This window comes from Meriones unguiculatus, chromosome 4 (assembly GCF_030254825.1).
Source record: "Meriones unguiculatus strain TT.TT164.6M chromosome 4, Bangor_MerUng_6.1, whole genome shotgun sequence".
Classification (NCBI taxonomy): Eukaryota; Metazoa; Chordata; class Mammalia; order Rodentia; family Muridae; genus Meriones; species Meriones unguiculatus.
This window is the reverse complement of record NC_083352.1, coordinates 117314198-117335737: the sequence shown is the minus strand read 5'-3', so window position 1 is coordinate 117335737 and position 21540 is coordinate 117314198. Positions and strand designations below refer to the sequence as shown.

General features: G+C 40.1%; 1 protein-coding gene across 17 annotated transcripts in view; it reads right to left on the bottom strand.

Annotated features, from left to right (window-relative positions):
• Positions 1-21540, bottom strand: part of Ptprt (protein tyrosine phosphatase receptor type T) — a 1127865-nt gene that overhangs the window by 384844 nt on the left and 721481 nt on the right. For all 17 annotated transcript variants that reach the window (XM_060382888.1, XM_060382893.1, XM_060382885.1 and 14 more), the window contains exon 9: positions 3869-3978. In XM_060382888.1, coding sequence (XP_060238871.1) covers positions 3869-3978 — 110 coding nt within the window. The remainder of the gene's footprint in view (positions 1-3868; positions 3979-21540) is intronic.

Sequence of the window (21540 nt, the reverse complement as noted above, 5' to 3'; positions counted from 1 at the left end):
TGCCAGTCCTTCCCACCTGTTGTACCGGCTGGGATTTTTGGGTTGCCGCTCCCTTGCTTTCCCAGACTCTGTTCAGGTCAAAGGCAAACTAACTGCACATGTGTTTAGACCCTTTGCTTTGCCTGTTGGCCTGGATCGATTTACCTTTCAGTTCCTACACAGTTGATGCCTAAGACAGTTTGATAGATTCAGATTATAAAATGGAGACCAAAGTTGAGAGACAGCATGGGCATTTAATCAAAGCCACTCAGATTTGGGGGGTTCCAGGACTTTTTAGGGATAAATCCAGAGGTTGTTGCATGATGTGGATTAAAAAAGGAAGAAATTTTGTTTTAGCACTGATTGGACCCACTCTATTTAAGGTACATGGTTTCAAGCAGTCTCCCCACCTCTCTCTCTCTCTCTCTTTCTCTCTCATTCTCTATCTCTCTATTTCTGTGTCTCTCTCTGTGTGTACACGCATGCGCACATGCACACGCTCATTCTTTGCTGAATCAAGGTTGAGTTGTATGCAAAATGGCATAGGCAATCCAATGTTTTCTTTCACTTGTGTCATCATTCCCTTTTTGTAACAAAATATTGTTTTTGAGGCTTGAAGATAGTGCTCTGTCATTTATGGGTTCCTCTCTGGAAATTATAACTAGATCCTAATTTTAAAGAGCAAATTGGTTTTATCTAATTAAATTTGAAAATTGACTCATAAACACATATTTTGTAATAGATGTCTCTAGAAGCAAGGACCCCTGTTTGCTGTCAGGGGCCAGGCTGGCTTGAGATCATTGTGGAGGGAACTCCACCTCTCTTTGCTCAAGAAGGTATGCTCTTTGGTCAGTTGCAAAAACAAAAACAAAAACAAAAACAAAAAACAAAACACTTTCTAAAATCCAGTGTTTTCTAGAAAAGACCTTCACAACTTTCAATGTCCATATGAATTTACCAGGGTCTTGGTTACACTGGAGGCTCTGACTTGAGAAGTATTGATGGGGCCTAACATCTCGCATTTCTGAAGTTCCCAGGTGATGTTAGTCTATGGACCACACTGTATTATATCAGAGGCTGTGTTCAGAAGACAGGAATATGCCTGCCATCCTGGCTGTATGCCCATTGACACATCACATTCCTATCTGTCAACTTCCTCATTTTTACTCAATGTTAATAACTAACACATTATTTCTAAATTCCAAAGAGTGTGTAAATATGTATTTAATATGAACCTTGCAGCATCCTCATCTAGCAAATTTCATGCTTAGTATTCTATTTTTATTTTTATTTTTTGCAGTTCAGAGGCCTGCAGTCCTAAGACATACCACAGCCCACATACCAGGCAATGAGCTAAACTTGGATTCTGATCTAGGTACCTGATGTCCAATTCAACATTCTTACCATGCTTGGCTCTCATTAGCTTGTGACATGCACCATTACAGTCTTGTTTACACACAGAATACAATGGCCTATACACACAATCTCCTAGACTCCACCACATAATCCCCCAAGAGTTTTGGTGTGTTCCCAAAAGGCTCATGGAAACATCAGTCACTGCAATTTTCTCGCTCTGATTCTCTATAATTATAATGTGAGGAGAAGCCAGAAGTTACTAGAAAATATCTCTACAGAGCCATCTCAAAGAGTCCATCACAGAAATGAAATCAGGTCTCTGAGACTCCACCAGGTGCTGGGTTCACAGCTGAGTAAGGCAGATAAGCCGTTCCATTTTGTTCCCACTATTGTGAGAACAAGTACCCCAGAGTGTACCTCCCACAGATGCCACAAGTTCAGAAGTTCTTACTCAACATGTCTAATTCACAACTCTGTTTCAACCACCTTCTCCACCTATCTGGTTCTTTATTCTAATCACAGAATGGCAAAGCATTGCTTTGTTAGCCCAGTGCAAAGCATAGCCCTATGATATAAAAATTGAGAAAGAAGTCTATGCAGAGATTCAGGCACAGGTCCAAAAGAATGGAACCTAATGGTTTCTGAGAGAAGGTAAGTGCAAGGAACAGAGCCTTTTCATGGCCAAGCTGCCATCATTTCAAATGAGATCAAGGCAATTGCCAAAGACTTATTCAGAAAGCTAAATTCATTCAATTTCAGAGACTTTTATTCTGCAATGATATCCTTTTATATTTTTTGTAATTACATTTTTTAAGTTAAATGTTAATAAGAGGTGGTAAATATCTACATTGCTTCCTAAAATCTTTTCTATGTTGCTGGTCCATGAATTCCAAATCCATATACTCCCAGAATGGAGAAATTTCATATGAAAGTGCTATCACTCCCTAAATCATAGATCTTTTCCCTTGCTGCATGAAAAACAAGCTACTATTCACAAAAATCTGCCTGTCTATTTCTGTCTGTCTCTCTTTATCTGTCTTTCTGTCTCTCCCTGCTTCCATTTTCCCTCCCTCCCTCACTGCCTCCCTCCATTTTCTCTCCCTCTCTTGGTCTTTCTCCCTTCCTTTTTCTGATTGTAATCTCTGTAATGAAACTCAAGCAACTGTGAATTTATAGTTTTTTTTGTTTGTCTTTGTTCTACAGTGTTTGACCATATCCTAGCCAAGTCTGCCATACAAATGCTTCTCCTCTTACAACAAACACAGGAGGAAAGATTTTCTTTCTGGCCCAAGGAGGCTCACAGGCATTACTGTGCTTGTATTCCTCCTTCCAGTGTTATCCCTGAGAACAGCACCAAGATCCCTGCGTTTTCTAAAATGAAGATGTTGGATAGCTCTTTTGAAACCAGGTATCCAGTGAGACAATATGTTTTTTACTGCACATAGTGATAACCTGCTTCAGAGATACCTGCGGTCTCTAGAAAGCTTGTGAGTTCATTAGACTAATCCTGATCCTTTACTGTAAAGTACTTTATAATGCTCCCAGCTTTCTCCCCAAAACTGCTCCCTGTAGGTGTGTGTTTCTGCATGGATACTCAGTGATATAAGCCCCCTGTGGGCCAGGGTTCCTGTTTCAGCCTGAGAATCTCTGTGCCCTTTCTCTCCTCAGGTGTGCTATAATCTGAAGCAGTGATTGGCACCTTCATTTTACAGATGACGGATCAGACCTGAGGAGAGGAGGGTCCTACCAAGGAGAATCTGAGAATATGGAAAAGTCTTGGGACACAAGGCCACAGCTTTTTTAAATTTCAGCATCTATGCCTCTCATCTGTGTCACTGTCTTTTTCTACTTTGTCCTGTATTAGAAGCTCATGGTGTCTCAGAGCACAGAAATGAAAGGAAAGTCAGTCTTCAAGACATGCTGGTTCTTGACTTGGATATTAGCTTTTGTGGAGATAATTTTGTTTTTGTTCTCCAATGGCCTTCTATATACCTTAGTTTACCATCTTCAGATGTTTGCTTGGTGGCTGTGTTCCTCCTGAATATGGTCTATTTCATGTCTGACATGGTAAAGCTTGGCTGATGGGTGAGGAAGATTATGAACTACCAGTTGGCTAATGATACAATATGCTTTGGGCACAGAGCAAGTTAAAACTTGGGAACCTTTTACCCTTGAAACAAAGAATGACTATAGGATTCTCTCAAAAACTCATGGTCTGATATATATGGGGCAATTTACTATGAGCATCGTGGTATCCCATTTGAACGTTAGCTTCTGGCTTCCAGGTCTGGGTCTTCTCTTATACATCAGCACAATCTGCAGCCTTGAACTATTGACCTATTTGCAGAAAGGATCACTCCTGACCATGATCACATCAATGCATGGTATGTCCACATGCTTTTTTTTGAGATGACCAAAACAGTCCAACTCTGTGCCCAGCTTGTATCTCACTCACCTTTATGACCTTGAAAGAACAGGTATTCACTCACTGAATAAAGCTGAGCCAACTGAAGCAGCCCAGGAGGCCCCTTACCTCATAGAGTGTGATGACCCCATTGGTCTCATTGGGAGGTTTCCACTGGATGTAGATCTTCTCCTCAAAGGGCCCTCCTTGGATGGATTCAAGAGGAACAGCTCCTGGAACTATAGAAGGGAAATGCTGTGAGCCTAGTGTTACCTCCTATATAATTTCTCCAGCTCCACTGACCATTACCGGGTCTATCAAATTTTCTATAAAGGACTAAATATTAACTCCAGGACTGATGGCTGATACTATCTCTGGTTCAACTTCTTGACTGCCATTGTAGCACAAAAATGACTATAGAGAACCTGTAAATGAATAAATATGGATGTGTTCTGATAAAACTTTACTTGTAAAAACAGAAAATGAATTTGACTCAAAGACTGGCAGCTTTTCATTCACCTATTTGGCAAATCCACTGGTGAAGTAAACCTAATCAGGCACAGAGGACATAAGTAGGCTCCTGCCTGCTTTAGGATTGTGATTTGAAGGGTGAAAAATTGGTTTTGCTATCATTTTAATAATGAATTTCCCTGGCCCTGCCAAGTTTTTCCAACTTTAGAAAATATTTCCTTGTTTTCTTAATTCCTGGATCCATCAGTAACCATGTGCCCAATTAGAGGACCTCACATTGCTCCTAGAAATAAGCTAACACATAATGCTGCTGAGTCTCCTAATCTCTTGTTGGGTAGATGTTCACTATCCACTTTTTGGTTGGGTGAAGAGGTCAATGCATGACCTATGCCAGTATTTGGCCCTCGTGAGCACACTTTTCCTGGGACCGCTTCTGTAAGAGGCAAGTCTTTCCATCACTATCTTCCAGCAGCCTCACACAACAGTCTGGAAGATGCTGAGCCAGAAAGTCAATGATTCCCCAAACTTCTACTGATTAGCCCTTAGAGAATGAAGCATTCATGTAAATCTTTGCCCGATCTATTTATACTTCAGCATTATAAAAGCAGGTAAGCGCTTACTCTTTGATCAGGATTTTACATAACATTATTTCACTTAAGCTACAAAATAGCTCTGCCTACTATGTATTATCTCCTTCACGCTGATAAAGGAAATGAAGCTGTGAGAATTAACTAACTTGGTCAAGGGCATACCACTCTTAAGTTGTAAAGAGGGAACGGAACACCTGTCTCAGAGCTTCAAAGCATATACTCTTAATCATCACGCTTTACCTCTCTGGATAGAGCCTCAACCATATGCTGCAAGCAGTTCCCCATTGTCAAATTAAAATGCTTTTAGTTTTTCTCATTATGGTCATGATGCATATGATTTGTTGGTATTAAGAATCTACAGAAAGATCTTAAGGTCTACACCAGGTCTTCTGAATATGTATTATAGGTTTCAGTTTATTTTTTTAGGGGACTCCTGAGTGCGTGAGCGACTGGGTCTCTTATTCTTGCGCCTTCCCTCTGTTTGTTTGCCTTGTCCAACTCTGATGTCATTTTTTAAAATCTTATTGTGATGAGTTGCTGTTATCTCACCATAGAAGTTGATTCTAATGAGAGAAAGAAAGTGAATGGATTTGGATGGAAAAAAAGTGGGGAAGACTTGGAGGAGTAGAGGGAGGGGAAACTGTAATCAGGATATATTGTAGGAGAAAAGAAGCTATTTTCAACAAAAGTGGGATGAAGCTGAAAAAAAAAACAGAAAAACAAAAACAAAAACAGCAAAATGTTAAAAGAAAATGAACAAAATCTTCTGGTGCATATATGCATATATAGGTACATACAGATTTTTAATATAAAATTTGAATTCACATTTTTTCAAAATTAATTAATCCTGTGTATGTTGTATTTTTACATTCTTTCATAACTAGGCAAATCACAGATGTTAAAAATTCCTAAAATTAGCCAGGCTTGGTGGTGTATGCCTGTAATCCCAGCCCTTGGGAGGCAGAGGCAGGCGGGTCTCCATGAGTTCCAGGACAGCCTGGTCTAGAAAGTGAGTTAAGAATAGCCAGGGCTACACAGAGAAACCTTGTCTAGAAAAAAAAAAGTACTTTTGTGATTCGACATTTTAACAGCCTCTTGGAGGCACGTGATTGCGCTCCGTTCACAGCAATTGTCCTATTGAGCGCTAACGCTGGCTGAAAGTTTTTATGATTATGGATAACACTGGGCTAAACATGATTTTTTCAATTATCATGCAAAGAACAGGTTTCCCTATGCTCAGCTCATATTTCTTTGTTGCTGAGCTTCCTTCTCCCATTTCCCTGCCCCTGCTTGTGCCCTTATGCTCCTCAGGCCCCTGCTCCACTTCAGTGTCATGTGTATTGCTTTCCTGCTCTTAGTCCCTTAGTTAAAACCTGTATTTCCCCTCTCCTGGGCACCTTTTGAGTAGAGAGATTCCTACCAAAACTCACTGAAATGAAAAATGCACACATAAAAATTAGAAGCTTAGAGCTATGCATGAGAGACAATATGCGACGTCACTCTAGCCAGCCTGAGCGCAGCAAACATGGCTCTGGGGGCCCTTCCCTTCTCTCCCATTCCCTCTGCCTTGATAAAAACTGTTAGATTACATTCCTAAAATTCGACGCTGCTGGTCTGGAGACAGGAAGAAACAGTCTGGACAGAAAAGGGTGAAGGAACTGTGTGAAAGGAACTTAGAGCTCCAGAACCTCAGTCAGGCAGCAACAAGAGCCTGGCCTGAGTTGGGCAGGTCATGGCTGCTTTGAGCAGGTGCGAGGCTCTGAGACTGAGACAGGCAGATGCTGGAATACCCCCCAACACCTTTTTCTTTTCCTCCAGGGCAACAAAACTGCAGGGCTGCAGAATCTCTTGGTGGCCTTCAGGGAGGAGGGGAACCCTTCCTCCCTCAGAATAAATGACAGATTTCAGACGGCATGGTGAAATAGATGATGCCGGTCTTCCTTTATTTTGTGTGAAACAGGGAATTATAAACCTTGGTCTGTGGGCAGTGTTTTGACGGTGAAAGTGTTTGATTTGACGGGGCTAGGGGTGAAAGAGATACATAATCTGCATGTAACAAAACAGCCCTATCATAAGAGGGAAAAGCAGTCCTTAATTATCCCATGGCTGGGGAGAATCTCCTTAAAGGTACAAGTTAAAGCCCAAACACCAAGACACCTTATTAGCATTGAGTGGGTATCTCCAGAATCCCCAGATGTTTGCTGAACAGGTTTCTTATCAGGAAAGAGTCAGACCTGTCATCTTCCCTGAGAGCTATGTGATGCTCCTTAGGGGATCTGGGGTTCCCCAGATCAGGAGAAGAGGGAGCCCGATGAGAAAGGAAGTCCATCTTCATACACCGAGCTCAGAGTCTATCTGGAAATGCCAGACCTTAATAGCAGAGTTCCACACTAAAGCCCAAAGATCCATTTCCATATTTGACCAATTCCTCCTCCTGAGGCTACCAAAATCCAGCTACCAAAGTATTTAAGTCCACCAATCAAAAGAATTCTTTGGCTGACCTAACTTACATGCTTAATTAAAATTAAATACTTCACCGTAACATGTCTTCCCCTTTTACCTTTATAAACTGCCATTTGCCTGTGGGCCATGTCTGTTTCCCTCTGTATCCAGAGACAGTCCTATGTCCTCTGGGACTCATACCTCTTCTCTCTCTCTCCTTTGACCCTTCCACTTCTCTCTTATCCTCTATCTCCTATCTTTGTCTCTTATTCCCTGTTCTCTATCCTATTGAGATAAACAAGCCTCCTTTGTGCAAAGACTTGGTCTTGGGTGTCCTGAGCCTATATTGTTCCCTTACAATGTAATATCTGGAACTCTGAGCCTGGGTCACTCACTCAATATGTTATTTTCCAGTCTATCTGTGTTCTTGAAAATTTCATAATTTAAGCTCTCTCTGTGAGTATTCTGGTAAACAATCTGCACGCAACTTTGCTCATGTCCTCAAGATAGATTTGTGGCAATTAATTTACTAGGTCTAAGTAGATCAACTACCGCATTTAGGAATTTTGACACATATTACCAGATTGCCTCCCAGAAAGTTTGTTTAAGTCTGGGCTTCCAACAAAAGATTATGCCTAGGCCAGATTTCTACCCACACTGACTATTTAAAAAAATTAAGTATTTGTGTCATTTTTAGAATCCTGGAAAACATCCTGAAAAAAGATTTTTTTTCACTTAAATTAATCTTTGGCATTAATTCTGTTGAGAATTTGCTCCCTACACCTTGTGCTCATCTTTCTGTATGCTTCTTTATTTTTGCTGATCTTCATCTTATGGAATTGTCACTACCATCCCCTTGTAAAGACACTGAAGACACAGTTATTTATGCATAGTTTACAAATAATTTTTTTCTTTTGCCAGATTTCATTTGTGTTTTAAAGCTTTTAAGTGTGTAGAAGCTTTTAAAATGGGTCAATTTTCATATTGCTTCTTTCTAACTACCTTTCCCTTTCTGCAAATATATCTTAATTAATGTGATCAGTGGACTGTTGTTGACATTAGGGATATGCAAATAACAAAGAGAAATGTGGCCAAATCCTCTTAAAACTTGTGATCCAGGGAGCAGACATGTGTTAAATAACTACACTCACGGATAGTTTCATTCGAGTTATTACCAGAACTCTCAGGCCAGGGGATGTGGCACTAAGAGAACAATGAACAGAGGCATGACAGGAGAACATGACAGGATATCAAGTGGCCAGTAAGCTAGAGCTGATGGATAAGTAGAAGTATCTAGGGTAAAGGCAGGGAGTAATGGGAGTGTGGTGGATAGCTTTCTGAGGTCAAAGGTGGAAGGAGAAAAATCAGCTAGGAAGTCTGTAGTCATTCTGGAGACAAGGAGTGTAGAAAAGAAATGAACTGTAGGGGATTTCTGTCATGCTAAACCAGCATGAATTGATGGTGATGGATGAGGACAAATATGATAGGATGTGTCAGAGAGGGCCCCAGCATTGCTAAATAGAAACCAGGAGTCAGGCTCTTGTTCCTACAGGGAAGGGTCTCAAAGGATGACTAGTTTTGAAGAGGAATCCGGTGAACTCAGTTTTTCTTAGACTTGACGAATATATAGAACATCCAGCCAGAGTGGGTGAATAGCTTTTAGAGAGACAAAACCAAGGCCAATGCCTGGATATTAAAAATCATGTCCTGGAAATGGGTTCAGCAGCAAGAGTATAGAAAAGGGGGGGGGAGCTTTCAGACTCAGCTAAGATGACCTTGTCTCAACAATGAGGAGGAAAACACATGGGCACCGAGGACCCTACATTGAAAGAAGAAACTAGGAAACCAGGAAGTTGAATTGTCATAGCAGCAGCTATGGATGGAGACAGGGTTAGGAAGGGACTGGGTAGCAGTGATGGATACGGCTGAATGGACAACCCAGAAGCAGCTCAACACTTGTGGCTGGAGTAAGAATAGTTTACAGAGACTGGCTGTATAACATTTCTGGAGAGGGCTGGAAAAAGAAAAGTAGAAGATGAAGGGGCATGAGCAAAGACTATTAGTTATAAAGGGCGAGGAAATGTAAAAGACAACCAAGGTGAGAAGAAAGGTAAAGACAAAGTCCATTTCCTAAGATGGAGAGAGTTTTCACATGGTTAGGCCAGGCAAAAATAATCCAACAGGGGCCTCAAGGTGGAAGGGTGGGAAAGAGAAAGGGGGTGACTTGGGAGTTCCCTGAAGAGAGAAAAGCAGGAAAGGGTGGGAAAAGGTTCCCTTCCCACTTTGAGAGACAGAAAGGGGACAAACAGATTGAGCTGCTTAGGCAGGGAGCTTCAGTATCCTAATAGCTTCATTTTTCTTTAGAAGTGGAGGATAATCTGTCTCCCAGCAGTGCAAGAAACTGGGGAGAGTTGAGGTGGTTTAATCATTGAGGAGTAGATAGTGAAATGAAGAGAGAAATGGGATTTCTGTGGATTCATCTTAGTTTGTCTGAACACGGGAAGGTCCATCTAGTGGACAAGGGGATCTGTGGTGGGTAGCAGGGGATTCCTTGGTGGGAAAGTTTGTGGGATGGAGATGGGTGAGGGTTTGTCTGATGGAGGCTGTGAGGGTGATTCAAGCTAGCAGTACTAGGCTTTCCAGTTGAGGGCAGATTATCTTTCTTGCTACCGATAAAGCAAATAAAAAACACCAGTGAGTAATTATTATGACTTTTTTATGTTACTGCCATTTTTCTTCTTATACCTAATACTGCCATCCATCTGGAATTTATTTTCTACATTGTGCATAGTAGAAATTTACTCGTAATTTCTTACAATGTTCTTGGCCGGTGAAAATTTTCCGCTATGATTTAAAATGCCAGCTTTCCACAATGGCTTATTTTATACCCTGGCATATGCTTTCAGCCTTCACTGAGTCATAGCTCCTACTATGACAGTTTCTCCCTATAGTTTGGGATGACATGATGATGTTTCTGGTTACATCCAATAAGCATGGTTACCCACCAATTCAAGAAGAACACACACTCGTGATCCTAGTGGGCAGGAGGTGGAGGTGAGAGGATAAGATGGTCAAAGCCATCCTTGTCCACATAACATGTTTGAGAGTGACCACGATTGCATGAGACCTTATGTCAGAAAAAAAAGGAAACGGAAGAACTTTGTAATAATTTTATAAAATTTCAAAGCTCTTACAACATGATTGATTCTTGCACTTTCATTTATCTCTTCTTTTGAGGACAAAGGACATCTCTATAGCCACGGGTCCCTTCTACTCAGTAACACTTTAAAATCTCCTTAATTAATACCTCTATTTGTGTTCCTTGATTAAAACTATGGAATTTCTGTTGTTTTCTACTAATTGCATTTTCATAATTTTATTATTTTCTTTCTCTTTTTTGCATTATATTAAAAAGCTTCTCTTTTGATTTGCATGGTATTAAAATATATAAAATTTAGCTGTGTTTACAGAATGATTATAAAATGATCACATGCTAACTGTCTAAGAAGCAAGGTAGCATTCACTTTATGCCTCTCATCATTGGTTCTTTCTTCCCCCATTACCACCAACATGAACACAACAGGTACGACGACAGAGTTTTATGTTAATCACCCTAAATTCTTATTTGGAGTCATCAATATGTACACATGCCCCAGGACAACAGGTCATTTAGTTTTCCTTTCTTCCTTTCATATACAGAGACCAGGTGTTCCTAGACTTCCATTCATCATTCTAGGACACCTGGAGGTCCATTAGCTGTGTTTTATTCCTCTTAAGTTCACATATTTGTCATTTTTCTAACTTTATCGTATCATTGACTTCAGATTGAACACAGGGATCCAGATGGATCTCTCTTGTGCATGACTCATATGAATATATGTTTTTTAAAAATATGTTTGTATATCAGACATCACTAAGGTGGACTCAAGCCTTCTGGCTACCACAGAGAATCTTCTGGTAAAAGAGGTAAGGACTTTAGCTCATCTTCAAGGCCCTACCTATTTACATCCTTCGGCTTTTGTCTTCTGTCATTTGGGATGTGGCTCACTAGTCTTGCCTGGCTTTGAGGGGGCTTCCACCTCCAAGACTGCCTTTTCATTCTGGGCCAGACAGCTCTGCTGAAGGTGTGTAATGCTCTTCTTCCAGACAGCCTATAGTTGGCAGATGTTCTGGATGCCTGCTTATTGACATGGTGCCTCATAGTCAGCTCTCTGTCATCACAGCACCATTGGGTGCTTGGACAGTCTCTTTTTCAGCTCCATCCAGGGACGATTGCTTGTTCCTCCCAGAGTACCCATAGTTTCCAAGATGGATGTAGGAATACACAGACACAAGCCCTTATCAGTCTCCAGATGTCCTGAGCACCTGCGTGATACCAAATTGTTTTCCAAAGTGGTACCAGCATTTCAAACTCTCTTACACATTGTTCTGTAAGTCCCCATATTTCTATATCTTTAAAAGGTATTTGGCAGTCAGGCAGTGTTGGTGCATGCTTTTAATGCCAGCACTTGGTAAGCAAAGGCATGTAGATTTCTGTGTGTTCAAGGCTAGCCTGGTCTACAGAGTTAGTTCCAGGGCTGTTATATAAAGAAACCCTATTTCAAAGAACCAGAAAAAAAAAAGTATTTGGCATTATCAGCTTTGAAAGTCTAGGCCACCTGGTAAGTGTAAAGTGACACTTCACAGAGATTTCTATCTGTTCTTACCTAGTTAGTAAGCAAGCTGAGCATCTGTTAATATTGGTTGGATATTGCCTCTTTGTGTTGATCTACTGGTTTTTTTATTTCATAAAACAAGTCTTATACTAAAACAACCTCTCTGAGGGCTGGACTGCAGCTCAGGAGCGGAATATTTGTCTGTCACAATGAGAGCCCTGGGTTCTGTACCCAGCACAGAAAACAGACAAACAAAAAAAACAAAACCCAGGCGATCTCTCAGTTTGTGTCTTGTATTTGCCTTTGGATATAGATCAGTTATTAATGTTGATAGAGTTGAATTTATCAGCGGCCTTTAATTTTTGTGTGAAAGCAAAAGAGAAAGGCAAACAGCAGCAGACTCTGTTGGTCCCCCACCCTGTCTGACTGAACAATGCAGGCTCTCAAACACCCCATTTCCTCTTTTCCTAAGGCCAAGGGAAGCGCAGTGGTCAGCACATTGGGGAAGTAAGAAGTGTTAGTGAAGTGTTTAAAACAATTGTCAGTCATAAAAGAAAGGAAGTTGGTGATTGGACATCCGTGTTTCCTCACTGCTGGTTTGGTTACTCCACATTCTACTGCTCTAATCAAAGTTTTAAACACTAAAATCTTGGCTGTGTGTGTGTGTGTGTGTGTGTGTGTGTGTGTGTGTGTGTGTGGCGGGGAAACGGTGGCGGCAGAGATGACAGTGAAGATGATAAAGACGATTTCCAACCCATGGCTGACTGATGCTATAATAAATTACTTTAAGTATTAATCACTGGGAAAATAAAATTAAAACCTCTAAGTGTCACTCAAAAACCAATGAAAATAAACATTTCTCTTTTTAGAACACTTCGTGCATGTGTTTGTACTCATCTGACATGTAGAAAGAATGAATGATTCAGTGCCAGTGTTTGGGCCACACTTTGAAAGGTTTTGTTTTAAAATCCAATGGTTGGTGGAGTTGCTGGCTAATACGTGTTGCCCTGATTCCTCCCTGTCCTTGTCCCTCCCTCTCCACATCCAGGGTGACCCCCTAAATATTCTCCCATTGAAATCCTCATTGTAGATTTGGCTCCTGAGATATTCCTAAAAATAGTGATTTTGAAGAGATTATTTCTCTATTTTAAGGTCCAACAATATTCATAAGTGCTTATGAAAAGTATGGAAGCTATGCTTTTGACAAAATGGCCTTTAGTAAATGCACATTTGCAGTCTAGCGTCATTTACTAAAATAAATTTCTTGACTTACTGCCATGCTGCCTTAAACTTCTACCTTACTCCCACACATGTATGGGTGCTGAATTCGTTTTGTTTAGCTCTTCTTTTAGGCCAGCCTTGTATGAACATCACATTGTCTAATGAATAATAATTTATCTCAATAAGGAAAACCAGGGGATGGAGGGTGGGTCTGTGGTTAAGAGCAGTGGTTACTTTTCCAGAGGGCCTGGGGTCAATTCCCAGTACCCATGTGGTAGTTCACAAACATTTGTAACTAGTCTCAGTGGAAACAAGATATTTGGCCTCTATGAGCACTGCACACACATGGTGCATAGATATACATGTAGGCAAAACACTTATACACATTATATATGTATATTACACAGGTGTTATATATTCATACACATACATGTATAGGTGGTAAACACACACAAACCATGTAATATTAAACTTCACCTTCAGGACTGTCTTAGCTAGCCATCTTTTTTTAGTATTAATACATTTTTGTATCAGCATGTACTTTGTTTTTAAAGAGTTTGGGGTTTTCATTGTAATTGTTTCTAGGTAATTTGCCTTCATATTATTTTATAGTATTATATTTCCCATCACAAGTATAATGTATTCCTTGGAGGGGCTTTGTTTGATGTCCTTCGTATATGTTTATCACAAATGTAAATAGTATCCTTAAAAAATATCATATCCTTGTTAGGTGAATAGAAATGGAATGTGCTCTTCAATATGGATATCTTGGGAAATACATCAATGTTAATTTTAATATCTTATTCAGACTACTTTTGGTTATCTATGTAAATAATCCTAGCATCTGTGGCTAATAACAGTCTTATTATTTCCAATCTTTTAGCTCATTTTATTTTTGTCTTTTAGGGTCACCAATACAGTATTTAATGGGAATAATGATAGACATATGTGTTTTTCCAATTTTAAAGATAATGATGCTATTCTTTTATCCTTTCTGTGGTGTTTTGTAGGTCACTTGTAGTTATCATTTAGCAGGTTAAAAAGGTCCATTTTATTCCTCAGATTCAAATAAATTTTGTTTTGAAATCATGCTGGGCTTTAACTGAATCCATTGTAGTAATGATACGTTTCCTACCCTCTCTTAGTATGTTAATGCAGTGAATTATATAAATGGACTTTGCAAAGTTTAACCAACGTTAGTTTCTTGAAATATTTTTTATTCATACAATGTTTTTGTGTTGTTCAGTTATATTTTGATTTGGATATCTGCACCCAATTTCCTTCTTTTCATTGCAAGGTTGTCTGACTTGGGCATCTAGAATTATGATCACATCATATTTGGGTAGGAAGTTTATGGTGATTTTTCTTCCTGAAGAGCTGTGAGTCCCATGGGATACAAATTCCTTGAGTGGTGATCACACGTGTAAAGTCATGTCAAACTTAAATTGTTAAACTTTTTCTTCAGTGAAAGGGTTTAAGTCATTGATTCTATCTTTGAATATATTGTATAACTATATGAGAATATTTTCCTTATTAGGTTTTAAATATTTTTCCAAGAAATTTTTCCATGTCAAATAATTTTCAAATGTTAGTATAAAATTATATTTAGTATCTTTTAAAAACCATTTTACTATTTTGTGAGTGTGTCAAACTAACTGTGTACAAGTGGATAAAATAAATAAACATCTCATTAATTTAGTTCTAGTGAATTTCATTCTATGAACTTGCTTTTATTTAAAGATTTTATTCCTTAACCACACATCTAGCAAATAGTTTTGAACTTTTTAAAAAAGATCAGTGTGGGGAAAATCATGTCTCTAAAATATTAATTTCCATTCTAAGGACACATTTCCTACCTGTGTTTACTTAGTTATTTTTAAACTGGATATTAACATTTGCTTTATTAAAACAACAAAAGGGCATTTTCTCTCTAATTCCTGGAGACCCTTGCTTTGCAATATCAGTTTCTTTCCTCCTTAATTAAAATATTAAATTGGAGTCATTTTTTTTTATCTGTCCAGAAACCTGCCTTTTTGAAACCTCCTTAGAGGTATTATCAGAAGCGGGGATAGTGCAGGTGGTCTGGGTTTGTGGGTCATTCTAGTGAATTAGTCCCTGTTTTAAGTTTCTCTAAGTCAGAGGGAAAGGGAAGAAATAGGAAGAAACAGAGAGAAAGAGAAGAAACAGGACACCTTCGTGAAGTATCGGGCCCCACAAGTATTTTGCTTGTTTGGTGAGGATGCACTCTGAGCCTTTAGAGAAATAACCAGGTAGGAGGAGGATTCTCTACAGAGAGGCTTTCTGGATGTTTGGGGAGGGACAGCACACTGTACTTCCTCTGACTGGAGTGTATCCTTCCAATGGCAACTTGCTGTTAAAGCCCTTCCCATTCTGCGATGGTCTATCTCAGTGTTCAACTTGATAGGCTGTAGAAGAAAGAGAGAGGGGGCGGAGCACAGGTATCTGTTGCTCTCCTCTTGACTGCAGAAACAATGTGACCAAGTGATTTAGGTCCCTGTCACCTTGATTTCTCTGCTGTGATGATGAAGCTGTAAAGTCAAAACAAACTCTTGCTCCTTTAGTTCTTGTTAGAGGAGTACTGCATCACAGCAACAGGAAGAGTGAACAAGATGCAGTCCGTATATGTGCTCCGGATATCAGCTTGCAGTAAGAGCTGGGGCCTGGTACTTGGAGTTTTTCATGAAACGGGTAGCTCATCCCTGTCCTTAGCCCTAGTGCCCAGGGGTTGGCTTTCTATGCAGCACCTCCTAAACTCCTTCCTGCTTAGCTGTGTCACATCCTTTTACTCGGGGCAAGTCAAAGGGATCTGTCTCTATATTTCTCTGGGAATGCATTTGTAAAAAGGTAATCAGATTACCATTTTAAATAAAATTTCGTATTTTTCATCACTTGGACCTCTACTAGGAAATGGCTAAGAGCATGGGTTTAACCCACACTGTCAGAGTTTATGTTTGGTTTACACTTGCTTGCTGTCTAAGCTGGGGCAAATTATTTAATGTGTTTTGGTGGAAATCTCTTTGCTTTAAGGAAGGGAGGAAACCAGCATCTTCTTCATAGTTTGGAGGGGAATTCACTATTTCACCATCATAATGTGCTTTACAAGGTGCTTGGCACAAAGTAAGTGTCCTGCGTGGCTGTCCCTTTCTAGGATCCCACTACATTTCCCCAAGAGCTGCTGTAATACAGGGTGGAAACCACACTTTGAATTCTGCAGGTACAATTCTTCCTGTCTCCGTTGTTGTCTACCTCAATCTCCTTTTCTGGATTGGTATTATATTGCTAACTGCAGAAGCTGCATCTTCTCATAGCTTACTGAGGATGCTAAATAGCTCATACAATGGTCTTCTGATTTCTTTGGTAAATAATTGTAAAATTTATCTTGTCTCCAAGGACTCAGGAGTCATTGATTTGATAACATATTTATGCTTGCATATTATCTAGTTGGAACTGTTCTAAGCACTTACATCGTAATGGTAAACAAAATAGACAGGAAAATCCAGTCTCTATGGAGTGCATTCTATTTGGGAGAAGATAGATAATAAAAGGTAGAGTGTAAACGCAGTGTTTCAGTTGATAAATGCTAAGCGAATACACAAAACAGAGAAAAGAGACAAAGTGTCATGTAAGAGGCTTCCACATATAAATGAAACTGGCTGGGAAGAACTCTCTAGCCTCTAAACAGGAATGAAGACATGATGAAGGTCAAAGAGATAACCCTGTTTATCTGGTAGAAGGCCATTCTAGTTAGAGGGGATGGCGAGTACAAAGGCCCTGAGGCAGATACATTCTTAGTATACTTGAAGACAATGACTAGATTCAGGAAATGAAAACAAAAGTAGGAGATGAAGAATTAGCCCAAACAGAATTAGGACTTGTAGTACCTTTGGGACATTATATGTCATTGGGTGTTTAAGCTCAATAACACGAGAAAGATCAGAAGCGAAAGAGCAGAAGGCTGGTATGAATGACTTCATGGGTTTTTTGTTGTTGTTGTTTTGTTGTTTTGTTTTGTTTTGTTTTGTTTTGTTTTTAAATCATTCTGTCTGCATTGCTGAGAACAGCATGCAGAGGCCAGGGATGAAGCTGAAGTCTACATAACTGCTCACATAACCTACACTGGTCACCGTAGTGGCTGAAGAGACAGCAGTATATGTGAGCAAGGGTAGGCTGTTCAATATCTCTGCCCTGCTGTATTGACGGCAGAACTAAGAGATTATGCTCATGAGTCAGCTGTAGAGAGTGAGCTAAACTTTGCTTGGCACAAAGCCGGGAGCACCAGTTACAGACAACATAACACAAAATGGGGTCTTTAGTGCTGTGAAATCCAGAGTCTTAGTTTGACAAAAGGGAGGAGTCAAGGATTTTGGCTTGAGCCACTATTAAAATATAGGTGCTAGTAATTTAGATAGAGAAGACAGTGGGGAGAAGAATGTTTTAGTGTTGGTTTGGGATGTTTTATTCCAAAAGACCAGAGCAATCTAAGTGAGGAGGTTGAGCTAGCAGGTGAATAAATCACTCTGGAGGGCTGGAGAGGTCTGGCCTGGAGACATCAATTAGAAAAATTATTAGCTTGTGTGTGGATTTTAAAGGCAAGGGATCAGAAATAATTAGGTAAATAAATAGATCTGCAGTCAGCAATCTGTGGCCCTTGATACAAATCCAAGTAGCCGCTTGCTTTTGTAAATAAAATTTTATTGGAAAATCGTCATACCCAATCATGTATATATTGTTGCTGGATATTTTCCTGCTGCAACAGCAGAATGAAATAGCTGCCAAAGAGATCTATGTGATCCACAGAGCCCATTTCCTAGGTTTGGGCAGCCTTTGGTACAGAAATGACTGCAAAGAGTCTTAAACATACAAGTCAATAAAGCTGAGATGTTTAAAAGAAATCCATGAGAGAAAAGGAGTTCCTGAGGGAGAGAGATATCTAGAAATGTGTGAGAACCTGGAAACTAAGTGGGATAGAAGATTTAAAGACGACATAACAGCCAACCATACCTAATCAGGACAGCTGGCTAAATAATATCTGACTACTGGGAAAATGATGGTTGAATGCATGAAAATCACAGGAGTTAATCTCATTGTCAACTTGATGGGATCTAGAACCACCTAGAACATGGACCTCTGAATGTGTCTGAAGACTATCTTTAGATCAGGTTAACTGAGGTAGGAAGGTCTGCCCACTCTGGGTGACAGTATTCCTTTAGCCTTGATTCTGTACTGTAAGAAATGAAAAAATGAACAGAACAGAAGCATTTATTGTGCTCTGCTTTTTGTTTATGGATATAATGTTACCAGATGCTTCAAGCTCTGATTGCTGTGACTCCTGTGCCATGATGGATTGTTACCTACAAGTGTGAACCAAGATGAACTACTTGTCTCTTATAAGTTGCTTTTGTCACTGTATTTGATCACAATAACAAAAAGTAAGTCAACAGGTGATTTCAAAAGAAAAATATTGGCAAAATGGTATGGATTTGAACTGCTTTGGCTGGGTGCATTCAAGAAATTCAGAAGGGTAAAAAAGACACGTGGAAAGAGTGGATGGAATAGCAGCTGGAAGAGAAAGTAAGACTGGGCAATCCTGTTTTTGCCTTCTAAAGATGATGGAAATAAAGCTTCTGTGTAAAGTGTAATGATCAGTTATAGAGGGAAATTTTGCTGTAGGGTAGACAGTAGACTATTGCTAGAGTAATGACTTCCATTAGGCAAAGGGAAGTAGGATTTGGCACATTAAGTAGAGAAATTGGTCTTCACATCGAAAACAAATATTTTATCTCTACAAACAGGCTAGAGGATTGAATATGTGAGAATTATGTGTAATATGGGGGTCAAGAAGTATCAGATGTCTTCAATCTCCTTAGTATTATAGACAACCAAGTTATCAACCAAGTGTGAGAGCAGAGTGGAGATGTGGAGGTCTGCAGAAAGGGTGATTATTCTGTAGAGAGTAGAGAGAATGCATTAATCAGGGGAACAGTGCTGTTTCTGGACAGTTTTAGGACATACTAAAGGGGCGTTCCTAGCTTCAGTTGGAGCAACTGGAAGGGTATGTGGTCAACTACAGAAGGGGGTCCCTGGATAGGCAAAGGATTCCATGGATGTTGCATGTACATCTGAGAAAGGATGCAAGACAGGCACTGGGACAATTGGCCTGTAACATGGGAGGGACGGCAGAGAGGAGACAGGTCCATACCAATGGGCTTGAAGTTTTATAGCTACACACCTTGAAGGAGTGAAACAGAGAAGGTCATGGTCAAGTTGAGATGTTTGTAATCTGGACTAAATAAAGAAGAGAGACTGTTTCAAAGTTACCCCTGTATCAGTAAGGAGAAATTACACATAACTCCTTAGCCTGGCTTTTTCCAATCAAGAGTTATATTCTCTGCCTAAGGCTGGCTCCACTCAGCACAGCTGACAGCTTTATATACCAACATCTGTGGAGTATGTCTTTGCAACATATTTCTTCTTTATTCTTAAGAATTTTGTACATTTATACAATGAAATATGATCACACTTCTACTTTCCCCCACCCAAATCCTCCCAAATTTCCTGATACATGCTCCTCACAACCTCTAGGATGCTGCCACTGTTGCTATCTCCTTCCTCCTCTCTCTCTCTTTTTGTCACCATATGGATATAGAGCCTTGGGAAACCTAGCAGTGTCCATACCCTCATGGGACAATGATTGTGCTTCCTACATCAGTTATCAACTTCTAATAGCATGTTTGTAAGAGCTGAGTCATGGAGAGTACCACCTCTCCCATTAATATCAGAATTTTAGCTAGCTTGATCTTGTGCGGATAACCACAAGTGCTGTGAGTTAGTGAGTGTGATAGCCATGTCACGTCTAGAAGATAGCATGTGACAGCATTCCTTCCCACCCCTTAGGCTCTTACATTCTTTCTGACTCTTCTTTGATGTTCCCTGAGCCTGGGTGGGGATGGAGGGTGTGAGTTGGATAGTGAAGGTGATAAAGATGTCCTGTTTAGGGAAGAGTACTCAGCTTCTCATTATCTTTGACCAAATATGCATCTCTGCATTGGATGCTGCCTACTCTGTACCATATGTCTTAGGAGCCTGCTGGAACTATTGGTCTATCTTCCCTGTGGGGGGACTTTCATGTTGAAAATATGCATAGCTTAAACAAGCTGGTCATCACAAGATGAGGAAGAGCTGCATACAGCTTACCTTCTTCCACCTCTGAGCATGTGTTTCTTTCTCCCATCACCTTGTGAGTTTGTACTGTGAAGGCGGTAACAGTTTTGGAGGCAGAAAGGTGATTATTTCTATCAGATGTCATGGCCACAGTCAAGATGTTTCAGCCCCAGGCCAGGGATCTTCCCTCCCACCCCATTACTGCTTCTGTAGGTCAGAATGTCCTTTAGAGCGTAGTAGGATGACTTTCATTTGATGAAACTGGATCTTTCTCTTCTCTCTAAAAAGACTCTACTGTGTTCAGAGATTTCTTTTTTGTTGTATCTTCTAATCCTGCACCTCCCCTCCATTCTTTTTTTTTTAATTCTGTATAATTCTTTAATGAACCTACATTTTCCTTGTCCACAATTTCATTTCTTCTTCTGTCACAGCATGGAACTTTCCATCCTCTTGACAGAGTTCTACAACAAAGGTTAATTACTTTATAATTTCATTCTCTTAAAAAAAAAAAGCACACTAAAATTGCTAATTTTAACTGTGCTTCTTGTCAGTAGGTTCATGTAAATTCACTGTAATTAAACCAGATGTTTTCTTATGCTTTAAAGTCAGGTGGTAATTTAAGGAGAATTTTCATTTCAATAGGGAAAAGAACAGATTGTTTTCAAGAGAAGCTTCTCCATTCCTTGTCTGTTTTCCCTTCCTTTCTGTTCCCTTCCCGTCTTGCCTGGCTGGTACTCTTTCCTCCTCTCTTTCCTTTTCATCTTGTCTGTTTACTTGTCTGTAAAATGGGTTCACCATGGAGAATTTGGGAGGCAGTAACAGAAAGCATAAAAGTTATATATGGGAAAACTCAGAATCACGAACTGAGAAACTGGAGCTTCTCCCTTTCTCATCCAGGCAACGCTTTAACCCCTCCATCCCAGGTGTCTCACCAGCTGCTTGGCTGCTGGGTTCCTCCTTATATAGATGCTGGGAACCCACAGAAAAATAAAACTGCTCAGCAAAGACTTCAGCAAATACCAGTGTGTGTAAATGAGTCTTACAGTGTTAGGCCTCAAAGTCGGGACAAATGGCTGAGGTGACCATAGAATATATCAAAGCAGACCTGGCCAATGAGGTCTCCCAGCATCCCTCAGTCCCTTGTTACAGGGTGCCCCGTACCCCAAATTTCTTCTGCCCAGGGACTGGGCTGCCCTTCCCTTCATAATTCAGCTATTTTGGGTTACCTGGTCTTTCGTCT